This window comes from Chenopodium album, chromosome 19 (genome assembly GCF_948465745.1).
Source record: "Chenopodium album chromosome 19, dcCheAlbu1.1, whole genome shotgun sequence".
In the NCBI taxonomy this organism is placed as follows: domain Eukaryota; kingdom Viridiplantae; phylum Streptophyta; class Magnoliopsida; order Caryophyllales; family Amaranthaceae; genus Chenopodium; species Chenopodium album.
The window spans coordinates 38,568,904-38,582,531 of record NC_137852.1 but is presented as its reverse complement, the minus strand read 5'-3'; the positions used below and the strand labels follow the sequence as shown (position 1 = coordinate 38,582,531).

The 13,628-nt window shown below is 33.2% G+C and overlaps 1 protein-coding gene, 7 non-coding genes and 1 pseudogene across 9 annotated transcripts; 8 read left to right on the top strand and 1 right to left on the bottom strand.

Annotated features, from left to right (window-relative positions):
- Positions 1 to 1,596: 1,596 nt before the first annotated feature.
- Positions 1,597 to 3,863, bottom strand: LOC145593638 (serine/threonine-protein kinase D6PK-like). Its single transcript, XM_081649930.1, has 2 exons — positions 3,052 to 3,863; positions 1,597 to 2,476 (listed from the first exon to the last, which is right to left on the bottom strand). Exons 1-2 carry the CDS (start codon positions 3,768 to 3,770, stop codon positions 1,597 to 1,599), a joined length of 1,599 nt encoding a protein of 532 aa, XP_081506056.1. The 5' UTR covers positions 3,771 to 3,863.
- Positions 3,864 to 9,501: 5,638 nt separating this feature from the next.
- Positions 9,502 to 10,776, top strand: LOC145594332 (pathogenesis-related thaumatin-like protein 3.5 pseudogene; annotated as a pseudogene). Its single transcript, XR_014102833.1, has 2 exons — positions 9,502 to 9,606; positions 10,040 to 10,776. The product of XR_014102833.1 is annotated as a pathogenesis-related thaumatin-like protein 3.5 pseudogene (transcript).
- A 1,264-nt stretch (positions 10,777 to 12,040) lies between these two features.
- Positions 12,041 to 12,123, top strand: LOC145596347 (small nucleolar RNA Z199). Its single transcript, XR_014103190.1, has one exon. It is a non-coding gene; the product is annotated as a small nucleolar RNA Z199 (small nucleolar RNA).
- Positions 12,124 to 12,307: 184 nt separating this feature from the next.
- Positions 12,308 to 12,392, top strand: LOC145596348 (small nucleolar RNA U54). The gene has a single exon (XR_014103191.1). It is a non-coding gene; the product is annotated as a small nucleolar RNA U54 (small nucleolar RNA).
- Positions 12,393 to 12,444: 52 nt separating this feature from the next.
- On the top strand, positions 12,445 to 12,538 carry LOC145596349 (small nucleolar RNA R64/Z200 family). Its single transcript, XR_014103192.1, has one exon. It is a non-coding gene; the product is annotated as a small nucleolar RNA R64/Z200 family (small nucleolar RNA).
- A 48-nt stretch (positions 12,539 to 12,586) lies between these two features.
- Positions 12,587 to 12,656, top strand: LOC145596370 (small nucleolar RNA snoR117). Its single transcript, XR_014103213.1, has one exon. It is a non-coding gene; the product is annotated as a small nucleolar RNA snoR117 (small nucleolar RNA).
- Positions 12,657 to 13,028: 372 nt separating this feature from the next.
- Positions 13,029 to 13,125, top strand: LOC145596344 (small nucleolar RNA Z103). Its single transcript, XR_014103188.1, has one exon. It is a non-coding gene; the product is annotated as a small nucleolar RNA Z103 (small nucleolar RNA).
- A 102-nt stretch (positions 13,126 to 13,227) lies between these two features.
- On the top strand, positions 13,228 to 13,324 carry LOC145596346 (small nucleolar RNA Z103). Its single transcript, XR_014103189.1, has one exon. It is a non-coding gene; the product is annotated as a small nucleolar RNA Z103 (small nucleolar RNA).
- A 63-nt stretch (positions 13,325 to 13,387) lies between these two features.
- Positions 13,388 to 13,463, top strand: LOC145596228 (small nucleolar RNA SNORD18). Its single transcript, XR_014103097.1, has one exon. It is a non-coding gene; the product is annotated as a small nucleolar RNA SNORD18 (small nucleolar RNA).
- The last annotated feature ends 165 nt before the right edge of the window (positions 13,464 to 13,628 follow it).

Sequence of the window (13,628 nt, the reverse complement as noted above, 5' to 3'; positions counted from 1 at the left end):
ATTATTCAATTAATTACCTTATGTGTGAAGTGGTCACCCGGCCCTATATAGTTAGCAAAATATAAGATTTTATGCTATATTAATTAATTGTATAATATAACCATTTTTTTTTTCCACACATACATTCTCCTCACTTTTTTTTAGTGCATTTCTTTCTTAAATTAACCATTTTTTAAATCATTCTTTTTTTTTTAGACATCCTAGTTTTCATTATTTTACTTTAATCACATGGTCCCCCATTCACACCCTTTTAGAATTATTATTACTAGGTTAAACCTCGTGCAAAGCACGGATATTGAATAATTATAAAACAATAAAATTATATAAAAAATAATGAATTGATTCATTTGGTATTAAAACCGCGTGAAATATATTAAAACGATAAAAACATGCGAGAAAAAATATTTAAATATGTTATAGACTTATAGTTATAATGTGCAAGTTGGTATTTTAGAAAGTTTACTTAAGATTTTATATAAAATAAAAGTCATAATCTAGATACAAACTTTATTTCCTGTAGAGTCACTACACTGTAGAATTGAAACAGTCACACATGTTGTGGAATTAAAAAGGGTAGAGATTTCTTTCTTAAATTTAACTGTTTTCTTAAACCATTTGAACAAATCTTAATTAAATAATTTGACATAAAGTAGAGAAGAAAAATGTCTAATTGTTACAAATAATATGAAACGGAGGTAATATTTTTTGGTCAAAATATAGTATGGAGCAAAGCAAGATGAACCCAAACCCTAACAAAGAACATGTGAGCACAACCTCCAACAAAAGAAAAGCAAAATGCAATACAGAAAATTAACTGTCAATTTATCTCTCCCCAAAAAAAAAGAAATTCAACTGACTTTTGCATGGAATTTTCATAATGAGTAGTCCATTTTCAATAGTTCACTCTAAAAGTGAAGATTCACGCTGGCCAAATAAAAGGGAAATTGGGGCCACTATCTCTTTCTCCCTCCCTAGTTCGAGGCAAATCGTGACATTGAACAAGAACCCACATGAAAAAGAATTTCTTTTGTGCTTAATATGACTTGTGACAGCAGTGTAATGAAAGACAAATCATAATAAAGCTAGGCATCTTTCCCTGTTCCTTTTTTAACTAGCTGGAAAAAGAGAATCATACTCGGATATGTGAGTATGAATCTTATCGTATAGTACTTTGACCCTGTTCTTTTGAGTTGTATAGAGCCGAAATGAATTGAATTGAAGTAAAATAATGGACTGAGTTGAGTTGAATTGAAAATAAGTCCAAAAGAAGCGCGTCTTCCTATGGTAGAGGTGTAGGGTATTTTAGGAGAGATGACGGGCAAAAAGAGAAAGAAAAGAGACTCGTGTGATCAGGAGAAAGATAAAGTCATTGTCACATAAAAGAAAATGTTGTGATTAGAGAGAAATGGAGTACATAGTACTGTATTTTTTTTCCCCACATAAAGCATATGATTTTGATTTTTTTGAAGCACAAATAAGCCAAACATAATAGTGCAAGAAAAAAGGCCTAACTTCATTGATGAAAAAATGGATACACAAATGGCATTTATATTATCCTAACTAATCAAAGATTATCCTAAATAAATGATAGAAATTTCAGAAAAATTCGAAGTCTAAGTAAGGACCAGAAGACCTATCTGAGTCTGAAGCACCTTGTTTGTCATTAGGAGGTTCTGATGATGTTTTGGATGTGTGATTATAGATTGTGAGGTCTATAGGTTTCGGAATTTCTGGAGGGGTACTACCGCGAATGAGAGCCCAATTTACAGTTTCGAAGAAGGGGTGTTGTTTGATCTCAGTTGCACCTCTTTTGAATCCCAATCTTTTTTGGGGATCTTTTACAAGCAGACCTCTGATCAGATCTTTAGCAACAAAACTTGCTGGTGAACCCTCAGGAAATTTGAGGGGCTGCCCAACTACATTGAACAATGTCTCACGGTTTCCATTGCCTTTAAATGGTGTCTTACCATGGAGTAGTTCATACAAGAAAATACCAAATGTCCACCAATCGACAGCACTGCCATGACCGTCTCCTCTTATTATTTCAGGAGCTAAGTACTCATGTGTTCCAACAAATGACATAGAACGGGCATTGGTAGGTTCTGCAATAAGAATTGGAAGTGAAGATGTGTTTGTAAAATTGAACTTTTCACTCTTAACCTTACTAGGCTTGGAGCTGAAAAAACGCGGCCTAAAACAGGAAGGCTGCAAGCAAGAGGGCTCAACGCAAACAGGTAGTTTGCAAGACGGTTCAATGCACCGAGGTTCAATGCAGTAAGAAGTGTTTGTACAGTTGGGCTGATAGCTTCCCTTAACAAGAGTTGGATTTACACAACACCTTAACGAGAGGTCAAAGTCCGAGAGCATAATATGTCCATCTTCCCTCACCAAAACATTTTCGGGTTTTAAGTCCCTATACACTACACCCATCATGTGTAGATATTCCAGGGCAAGAAGCACCTCAGATGCATAAAACCTGCAAGAATTGAAAACTAATCAATTTAGATCCCGTTCTCTTCACCTGAAATTCACTTATCCGAACTGATTGAAAGGACTAACAAAGGACTCGAAATCATTCAAGGGTTTTCAGTTTTCCACACATCAATTAAAATGTAAGCATACATGCAATAAGGGTCAAATTTTGAAGCATGCCATAAATTTGACCGTATTATGTCAATCAATTCCATCATTTTAAGAATAATATTCATATAGCATGTGAAATCGGAAAATCAATTCAATAGAGTCCCCACAAAACAAACTAAATCTTTTGTTGAAGTGACATTTTTCAAGTGATTTTCTTAGAGAAGGATGTCCCCCAATTTACAGCCATAAGTACCTTAAATTAACAACTTTAGATCCCACATACCCACACTACAAACACATTATCATTATATATAAGACCAATTAATCCTACTCACACCATCTTTACACTTTTATTGATCCTAATAACTATCGCTCTCTCGGAGCACCGTACACCCGGGTGTATAAACCAATCGTCGGAAAATCAACAACAGATCAAGAAAAAATAAAATAAAATAAAATAAAACCAACCTCGACGCCTGCTCGGAGAAATGCTTGCTAGGCTGACGCTGCCGAAGAATATGAAGATCACCACCATTACAAAACTCCATAAGCAAGCAAGAAAACTTATCGGTTTCGAAATGCGAATAAAGTGTTGGAAGAAATGGATGATCTAACAAACCAAGAATATCCCTCTCAGTTTGAGCTCTCAATAACTTCTTTCTTCCTGCTAACATCCCTTTATCCATAACTTTCATTGCGAATAAACACCCCATTGCTCGAAGTTCAGCTAAATACACACTTCCAATATCACCAAATCCTAATTTCTTTAACAGCCTAAAATGTGCTAAACCCAACTCACCATCTTTCCCTTTAACACATTGAATCGCTTCCCATCTGATATCATTCCCTTTGTGTGGTTTATTGGGGTTGCTACTTCGAAAGCTGCTACTCGCATCGACATTGCTATTGGTATTATTGCTGCAGTTGCTGCTCATTGTTGAACTCACGCTCTTTTCACTCTCTCCATTTTCTGCCATTTTAAGAAGACACCCAATGTTAGGCTTACTAAACCCACCAATTTCAGACCCAGAAAGAGTAGCACTACTACTACAAGGACTTACACTAACACTAGCACTAACACTAACACTGACATTGTCGTCTTTGATGGTTAGATCTTGAAGAATGGTATTGATAGAGATAGATTCAGTGTTAAGATCAGACCTCTGTTTCTTACTGGGTTTATTCATGGATGTAGGAAAGGTGTTCGACGAAATGCCTGAATGAAGAAATGGTTTTTTCTGGGGTTTGAAGAAGTGGGTATTGAAGCTTTGGGTCAATGGAAGATGACGCCGTCGTCGAGGCGGTCAAAGCGGGAGAAAATGGAGGAGAGAGAAAGAGGGAAGAAGAAGAAGAAAACGGCATTCAAATTTGAAATGGGTAATTGTTTTTTGGGTTGGTGGGTGGGTTAAGTGAGGAGAGTTGAGAGACCCAATGAAGGGGTGAGTTGGGGTTCGAGTAAACTCAGTAACCCAGATGAGTTACAGCTTACAGACAAAAAAATATACAGAGGAGAGAGAAACAGAGAGAGAGAGAGAGAGAGTGAAGAGGGAAAAAAGTGATGCCTTTGGAATTACGAGGGAGACAAAAGTGATTCAGATTTTCCAAAAAGGATGAAAAAAAAAAAAAATTATTGAAAATTTTGGTTATTTTTTTGGCTACTATAACAGGCATAACAGCCAATACCGTTAACTAATTAGCAGTTTTTAGCATCCTATGTAAGAGGGTTGATCTGTGATTTGTTGACTGCCGGAATTGGTGTTTGTGACTTGTGGAGTTTGTGTGAGCATCGCACGGGTTTAATAACTAGTAGTGTTAAAAATTCGACGTAAAAGGATTTAAATGCTAATGTTAAAATTTTGAGATGTGAAAAATTGACATGTGATGATATTATGCGGATTTAAAAACATATATTGAGATTTTAAGACGTGAGAATTAACATGTGAAGATGTCACATGAATTTAAAGGCCTTGTTTGGCAAATGGCTGTTGGCGGTTGGCTGTTGGCTGGTTCACTTGGCTTGTTTGACCAGCTGGAATGTTTGGCTATTTATAATGGCTTTTGAAATTGGCTGTTTAAGCTGGCTTTTTATAAAAGTGTTTGGTAAATTAATTGTTGGTTGTTGGCTGTTTATTAGATAATTTGTGGGCCAACAAGCCAAAAGCCAACAAAAAAAGCTACTCAAAGCAGCTTTTTCATTTTGGCTTAAAAGCCAGCTTTTCAACTAACTAAAAAGCCAATTACCAAACACATTTTTTGGCTGTTTGACCACATAAAAAAGCCAAAAGCCAAAAGCTAACCAAAAAGCCACTAAAAAGCCATTTACCAAACATGGCCAAAAACTTGTGTTTGAATTTATTTGTACTTATAGTTGCTATTCTTTTGAACAAAGTAAAAAAAAAAAAAGATGCTACTATTAAAATATGTAAGTAAAAAAAAATGATGCTACTATTAAAATATGCTATTACTAACCTTTGTTTTGCCTCAATTATGTGACTTGTTTAATTTAAAGAAGAGAGAATGGGGTGAACAAGATTAAGATATGTATATGTAGGCCTCTCAAGACTCAAGGATATGAGAAGAATCAAAATCAAAGATGATCTTGGGTTGTCTTACAATCTTGTGTGATATTGTAATGTTGATACATAATTGATTACAATTTGAATTTGTCTATTGCAGAATGAGATCAAGGTCAGCCCAACTTTTGGTAAGATACAATGATCAATGAAGATCTTAGGTTACCTTGCAATCTTATGTGATATTGTATACATTATCTTCTACAATGTAAATTGAAAAGCATCATTGGATAAGTATGTGATGGCATTGCTCCAATTGCTTTGACTAGTGACACCAGAATAAGCTTTGCAATCTTGGGTGATCTTGAAATCTTGTGTGATGATGTGATGTTTGTACCTACGAATTACGGAGCACATCTTAATGGTATAAAATTTAATTGAATTATTTTTTATTTATCGAGATTAATATTGGGATGGATTACCATTGAATTAAGCATGTACAAATGTCAATATATAAACCTTTAATTATGAATTACCCTTAATTATTGGTAAAAAAAAATTCTATATCTTATAAAGACTAGGGATGTCAATGGAGCGAATCAAGTACATTTAAGTCTTCTCATTCTCATCCTCTCCTTGCCGAGTTTAAATTTATAACCATCCCGCCCCACCACTTGTGTAATCCCCACGCCAGACACGCGCCCCATCTCTTTATTATACTTGTATACTTTCATAAAAATTTAATTTCTTTCGTTTGTTACAAATAAATTGTTCAACAAGTCTCAATACTAAATTTATCCTTATATATTGGACATGTTCACGTACATTAATTCAATGTACATTAATTCAATAAGATGAAACACAATTGTTAAAATCACTATTTCTTATTCAACTGGGTGCAGTGTAAAGCAGTTTTAAGCTTTGGTATTTTAAATTATTTTTTTTATTTAGGTATATAATAGATTAGGTCTCATGCCATGCACAGTTATTTCACTAAACTAATCACTAAAAGAAAAAAAAATGTATAAAAAAATAGCACTTATAACATATTTATTATTTTTCTTATTTTGCTTATATAATGAAATGAAACATGAAATATAACAAAGAGTCAAGGCATGTTCACTTCAGCTGAATTTCAGTTCAGTTCAGTTCAGTTCAGCTCCTAATTTTCTTCTCTTATAATTCAATCAGCTATATTCAGTTTAGTTTAGTTCAGCTCCAATCAATTCAGTTCAGTTTAGCTCCAATCAGTTCAGTTCAGTGCAACTCAGTTCAGTAAATTTGAACATGCTCTCAGTTAGACAAATGAGTATATTAAAACTACATCTACATGTTAGACCATATCATGAGTGTTTTAAAAATTCAATGAGATTTTAGTATAAAATTTTCTTTTTATTAATCAAATAAGTATTTAAAATTGTATATTACACTTAATGGGAAGGAATGATAACCAAGTTTTAATATTTAGTAAATTTTTTCCCTAAATTATGATACTATTTGAAAGTATTGGAGATACAAATACAAATAATTTAATCAAATTGTCTAACATGATTACATGTATAGATAAAGGGCCACCTGTCACATTTACTGAATTGAGCTAAACTGAACTGAACTGATTAGAGCTGAACTGAACTAAACTGAACTGAACTGAGCTGAAATGAATATTTTATGAGAGAAAGAAATTAGGAGCTGAACTGAACTAAACTGATTGGAGCTGAACTAAAATTAAATTAAGTAAATGTGAACTGGCCCAAAAGTGTTTAAAATGTTATGCTATATTATGTTGCTAAACTCCCTTCATATTTTTATTAGGCTATCCGTATTAAAATTAGGCGAGAAACCAATTAAAGTATATAAAAAAATACAAAAAAAAAAAAACAAAATTCCCATTTAAACAATAATTTGTGGAGTACAAATCTATTATTTAATAGATTCACTAATTTAAATTATATTAATTAATTGAATGAAAAAAAATTATGATGTATTAAAGATTTGTCATACAGAGTAATTTTTATGGAAAATGGATTAATAACTAAAATGAATATTATGATAGTTATATTATAACTAAACGGAGTAATATATTTGAAATACTTGTAATGTTATGATAGTTAAATTATACATTGAACTTCTCAAAAAAGATTTTAGCAAAAAGGGAACAATTTTTTTAGGAGGGAAAAAACTACACCAGGAATTGACACGTGTCGTTCCTAGTGTTTGTTTTAGTATTATGTTAATGATGAGGCTGGGTGAGGTGGGCCAAGGCGGGGCAGGGCAGATCTAGAGTGGGTGTAACTAAGGATCCACCTTCGCCCCACCACCCATGGCTGGTATGATTTTCATCCTTGTCTCGCCCTATCATACATCTAGGGGTGTCGATCTATTCGGACTTTGTTTTAGTTTTAGGCCAAATCCAATTCGATCTGAAATAAGATTTGGTTTTCATATGTTCAATCCAATCTAAACTGAATTCCTACCTTTTAACAAGTTTCAGATAACTCTTATTAACAGTGCTTGGACAATTCTAAAATGTTTATTTACTTATGTCCCCTAATTAATGTTTTTTACTTCTTTTTTCTTTTAACTCTTAAGAATAGTTTGCGGATTAAAATATTTGTTTACATATTTTCTCTCAACTATGTTTCCAACAACTAAAGTTGTGACATAAGGTCAAACTGGAAAAACCCTCAAGACATACGCGCGTTAACTGCCCTAGTTACTTACAAAATTCAGTTCAATCCAATTCAAATTAGTCACTCTTTTTCATAATAATCTCAATAGGTTGTCTGCCATACATGCCAATTCGTAACTTTGATCATTAATATTTGTAAATATATTACCAAGAAGTATAAAAAAGGTTGATATAATGAAAATATATATAAAGATTGATCCAAAAATATTTACTTTATTGGTAATGCATTTTTTTTTAAAAAAAATATGTATATATAGTCAAAGTCAGTATATGAATAATGCAAAAGTCCAAATGTTGCAATTATATTAGTAAAATTCCGTAGTTTGGATCCTATGTGAAAAACTAAATTAAAAAAAGATGAGATTTTTTGTAGGGCCCCATGACCATAATCCAATTTTTTTATCGGTCCAATATTAGCTCCGTAGTCTCAATACATATGCCTTGAAAACATAGTTTTATATGATCAATATCGATAATTTAGCATCAATTACATGGTTAAGTATTATAAAATACATATATAAAATCATACAGATTTCAATTATTTCGGTTATTTTGGATCCGAATAAACCATCTTGGTTTGATACAATTCAAAGATCCGAATTTTCTATAAGTTTCAGTCCAATTCAATTTGATTCTAAAAATTCAATACGAATTAATAATTCAGTTTGAATTGGATTGAATTTCGGTTCTTATTCGAATAAGAGTTGTACGAATTACAACACACTTGCTAAGAGTTACTAGTAATGGATTAGGGCCAATAATTTTTTTTTTTGGTTTTGGCTCCCTAAAAGGCAGTCTCTATCCCTATAAGTTGACTTTGAATGAGACTATATAGTCATTTACAAACATAAAAAGGGCCAAAAGGCTACATATAGCGCATGCTTTAGAGACTCGAAAAGTATATGACTATGTTGTGATGGTCCCATATTTTGGGTCCATGCGTAATGGTATGGGCCTTAAATAGATTTGCTTAATAATTGTGTAGTCATCAAACACTCATTGCTTAATAAAAGTTAACTAGTTTTAATTTTATTTAAGGATCTTAACATAAATACAAATGACATGCTCCTTGATGAATTACCCTTGAATTGCCTCCTTGGAAGTAGTGTTAGGACTTGGAGCTTTAAATCATAGAAGTAGGTGCCTAGATGGAACCTACATGAATTAAATAACGCCTCTATATAAAATATTACGGAGTACATATTGACTTTTACATTTATCGGATCGGACATTAGACACATTCCATTAAAAGAGAATCCAATTTACAGTACCAAAAAAAAAGTTTCACTCAAACCTTACGGTAATATGGTAATATGAGATGCCTCTTATACGGAGTAAAGTGATTAGCTCTATTATTTCTTTGAATCGATGTGAGACACTCATATGTGTTGTTTGAGGATGAAAACTATAAAGTTTTACAGTCTTCAACACATTTATTTATGTCTATCTTAATTTAATCAAATGAACAAATGTCTTGCTTTCTCTTGATTTGTCTTGTAAGGCAATGCATCTATAAAGTGTATATACAGGCATACAGCCACGTTTCTATCTTGTTTTTAAAGATCAAAACAAGTCAAGATCACAATTCTTTAAGTATAATCAAGGAATTAACAATTTAGTAGCAGCTGTTAAACTAGCTTCTGGAATTAATAATATTATAACAACACTTGTTACACTTGCCACTTTATATAATTCATTTGTCAAGACTAGCTTAGATTTCATAATACATTGTTCAAATTAATTCTGATCTACTCATGTTAGCCATAATGAATTTGCCTCAGCTAATTATCTGTACCATGGTTTGGCATTTACTTCTGTTAGGTATCCATTCTTCTTCTTTTACAAGCTTAAAACTTACCTCATTGTTATACAGTAGCAAAATCTTTGTCGATTTTAGGTTGAAGTAACGTATATGCATCGCTGTAAGACAATGTGATGTTTGTCGATACACATGTATGTAGTATATATTTTAGGTACACTCTTGGAAAAGACGGTGTCTGGGGATTCATTTCAAAATTTCAATTAAAGCATTTACAGGAATATCGTTTACTCGTGTTATCTTCATTTTTTTTCAAATGTCGTATATGGCCGATCACCAATGTGTTATTATTGTTGCTCATTTTGTACTTTGATGATAGCCTCTTGATGCACTCAGGTGTATATATCAATGTATACGTGTAACACGTATGATCATTTCATCCATTGTATTGTTTATTGCAAAATGTTGATTATGTATAGCTTGATAAAAATGCAGGAGTAACAGGACACATTGTACCTATAGTGGTCATAAACAAATGCCCCTTCACAATATGGCCAGCAACAGCCCCTAACACAGGCCACCAAGTCACAGCCAACGGCGGCTTCACCCTCAAACCCGAGCAGTCATCAGTCATCCACACTCCATGGGACTGGAGCGGCCGCATATGGGCTCGAACCGGCTGCAATTTCAAAGCAGAGAGTACCAAACCAGCATGCCAAACAGGGGACTGTGATGGCCGGCTCGAGTGCAACGGCCTTATAGGCAAACCCCCAGCAACATTAGTTGAGCTCACACTTCACACAGACAAAAACCAACCTAGCTTCTACGACGTTAGTCTCGTGGACGGGTACAACCTCCCTGTATCAGTCATAGCAGGGCAATCACCCGACTGCGCCATTCGAGGGTGCGTAAGAGACTTGAAAAATATTTGTCCATTGGAGTTGCAAGTTAAGGATGGAAGAGGGGATGTAGTGGCTTGTAAAAGTGCTTGTCTCGAGTTCGATATGGACAGGTTTTGCTGTAGGAATGAGTATGGGAGTCCTGAGAAGTGTAAACCAAGCTTGTATTCGAGTTTATTTAAGGGTGCTTGTCCTTCTTATGTTAGCTATGCGTTTGATTCGCCTTCGCCTTTGGTGAGTTGTTTGGTGACGAGGCTTTATGTTACATTCTGTCCTGCAGGATGGGGTGATAGACATGGTAGTCATCATCTAGAGCAATATGCTTCTAATTAGGTAAATTGTCAATTTGTGTATGATTTATACTTGTAGAATGACCTTTTCTCTATGTGAAGCTTGGAACAATAAAGAGATTAGTGAAATAAATTAAATTTGTTTGTGTTTGGATGGAGTTTATTTTATATTTTTTTAATTTAATGTAGGGGTGTTTGCCCTGTTTGGCAAATGTCTTTTTGGGCAATTTTGGCTAAGGGTGTAGATACTACGAGTACAAAATAAGGCAATGCGTTTGTGAACAACTCAATATCAATTAGCTCAAATGCTCAATCTCAATTAAATAATGCTATAACCTAGTTACACAATGAAAGTTACTCCAAAAATTATTGTTACACACAACTTATATAGAAAAAAAAAAACAAAAATTAAGGCTAATTGTACTAATTAGAGCAACTCGAATGGTTGTAGCTAGGGACTTGCTTGCAATATTAATCTCTAGCTACTAGCTTGACCATTGGAGCTAGAAAATGCAATTAGCTTGGTCAAGCAAATCAGCTTTGCCAAGCTAATTTGCTAGGGAAAAAACTTGCTAAAGTAAAACAAATTAGAATAAATAAAATGAAAGTTAAAAACATAAATTAAGGAGGTGTGGTTGATTTAAATAGTAACCTAATAGCTAGCCATTGAAGCTCAAATTAACTAAACTGACAATTAAATATTTATGTGGCATGACAAGCTAATTCAACAATTAGCTTACCATTGGAGTTGCTCTTACAACAACGTAATAGAGAGGTTAGTTATATTCACATGGTTATCGTTTGATTTGACCGTCTTTAAGATTTTCAAGCTTTGAGTGTTTGATAGTATGTATGTTTTAAATTGCTTTACCTATTGTTTTTTTGTAAATCAATCAATTACAATCATTTGTCAAAATTTGTCTAATTCTATCAATCCCTATTGAATGTTCTTCATCAACTAAAAACATTACAAACTTAATCTAGCCCTACGCCCTAAGCAACCCATCATAAGAATCGGACCATAAGAAAATGGGCCTTACTCAACCCACACATCTGACCACTCTTTCACCAACTTTCCCCAATATTAATAGCCGTTAAACCCCAAATTCACACATAACGGCCGTTCGATCTAGGGTTTAGCAGCTCTACACCCACCCCAAACTCATATAACTACACTCCTCAAACCCTCATTCCTCCATCATCAATCGCTGCTTTCGCCGCCCATTTCACCGTCTCCTGGTAAACAATTCTTCTCTCAATTTCTCCTTCATTTTTGTAAATTGTTGTTGAATCTCAAAGTTCTTTGCAATCATCTGATGAGAAAAATACTGCAACAATATGACATTGATTTTCAATCTTCATGATTTTTGTATTTAAGTCTCTGATGATTGCTTCTTTCTCCAAATTAAATTTCATTTTCAAAATTCCTGATTTTTTCATTTTTTTTTGTTTTTTGGATTTGTGAGAAATGATGAATAACTTTTGGTCCGTGTTTCTGAATTTACCGTGACCGATACCAATTAACCAACTCTAATCTCAAATTTTTTCAAATTAAATTTCTTAATTTTTATTGCGGCTCAATGATTTTTCAGCCTTTTAAGGCAATATACGCTATTCTGAATCATTTATGTTGTCATTCATAAATCTTTTATGAGAGTTGCTATATCTTAAATTAATTTTTTTTAATTTGTAGTTGCTTTAATTGAATTTCTTATTGCGATGATGATTTATGGAATTATTCACATGTCAGACTTCGGAGGTTGCTTGCAACCTATGAGATAAAAATCCTTATTTCTGAGTAAATTAAATTCCTTCAATTATTTTTCTAATTTTATTTTATTTGTTCAATTTTTGGCCAAGGATTTATCAAATTGTCCGTACCATCTGAATTTGATGATATTTTTAACAAATTTTCTGAGGCCAATCAAAAAATCAAATGTAATTTTATTTTTAATATTTCTCAATATAATTGGCTGTGATGTTTATGTAATACCATCAAACTCTGAAAGCTTAAAGCTTAATTTGATGACATCACTAATTACGCTGAAGCCTTTTTTTTTTTAAATCAAATTCAATTTTTTAAAGATTTTAAATAGAAAAAATAAAAATGCGGCAATAAATTAGAGTCTCTGATGCGCTTAGTTACAATAGCGTTTTTAGCGCTGTACGTTGCCAATAATAATATGGGAATTAAAGATTCTGGCATTTTCCATTGTTATTTATGGTTTATGCATTCAGACGTTCCTATAATTAATTATGATTTACTTAATTTAATTTAATTATAAGACAATGAGATTGGAAGTGATGATTATTTCCCCAGATGATCGACGTTGAAATAACTGAGCTATTTTAATTCTCTTTATTGAGAATTCAAGCCAGATTTCTGATCCGTCTCTTTGTTTTTATTCGAACCCGAGCTAATTGGAGGGACATTAACAATAGATTATGAAGAATTAATTAGATTAGGTTTTAATTGTAAATTGAAAAATTGGAGTTGGAAGTGATGATTATTTCCCCAGATGATCGAAGCTGAAATTACTGAGCTATTTTTATTCTCTTTTTTGAGAATTCAAGCCAATTTTCTGATCCTTCTTCCATTAATTAATTTGAAAATGTCTAGCTTAAGTTTCTTTTGATTTATTCAAAAATTTTAGTGGAAATGATGAATACTTAATTGGTCCGTGTTTCTGAATTTACCGTGAATGATACCAATTAACCAATTCTGATCGCACTCAATTCTTTATTACAGAGTACTCTGTTTCTAGGAGCTACAGAAAAGCTTGGCTCGATAATTAAATGCTAGAATTAGGAATGTAATGGAGGGAGTACATGTTATTTTCAGACTTTAGGTTGCATGGTATCACCTAACTTATGTGCCTGATTTTGGAGGATAGC

Coding starts and splice junctions, on each gene's coding strand:
- LOC145593638 (XM_081649930.1), bottom strand. CDS start 3,770: ATGAATAAACCCAGTAAGAAACAGAGGTCTGATCTTAACACTGAATCT. Junction 2,477..3,051: donor TTCTCCGAGCAGGCGTCGAG/GTTGGTTTTATT, acceptor CAATTCTTGCAG/GTTTTATGCATCTGAGGTGC.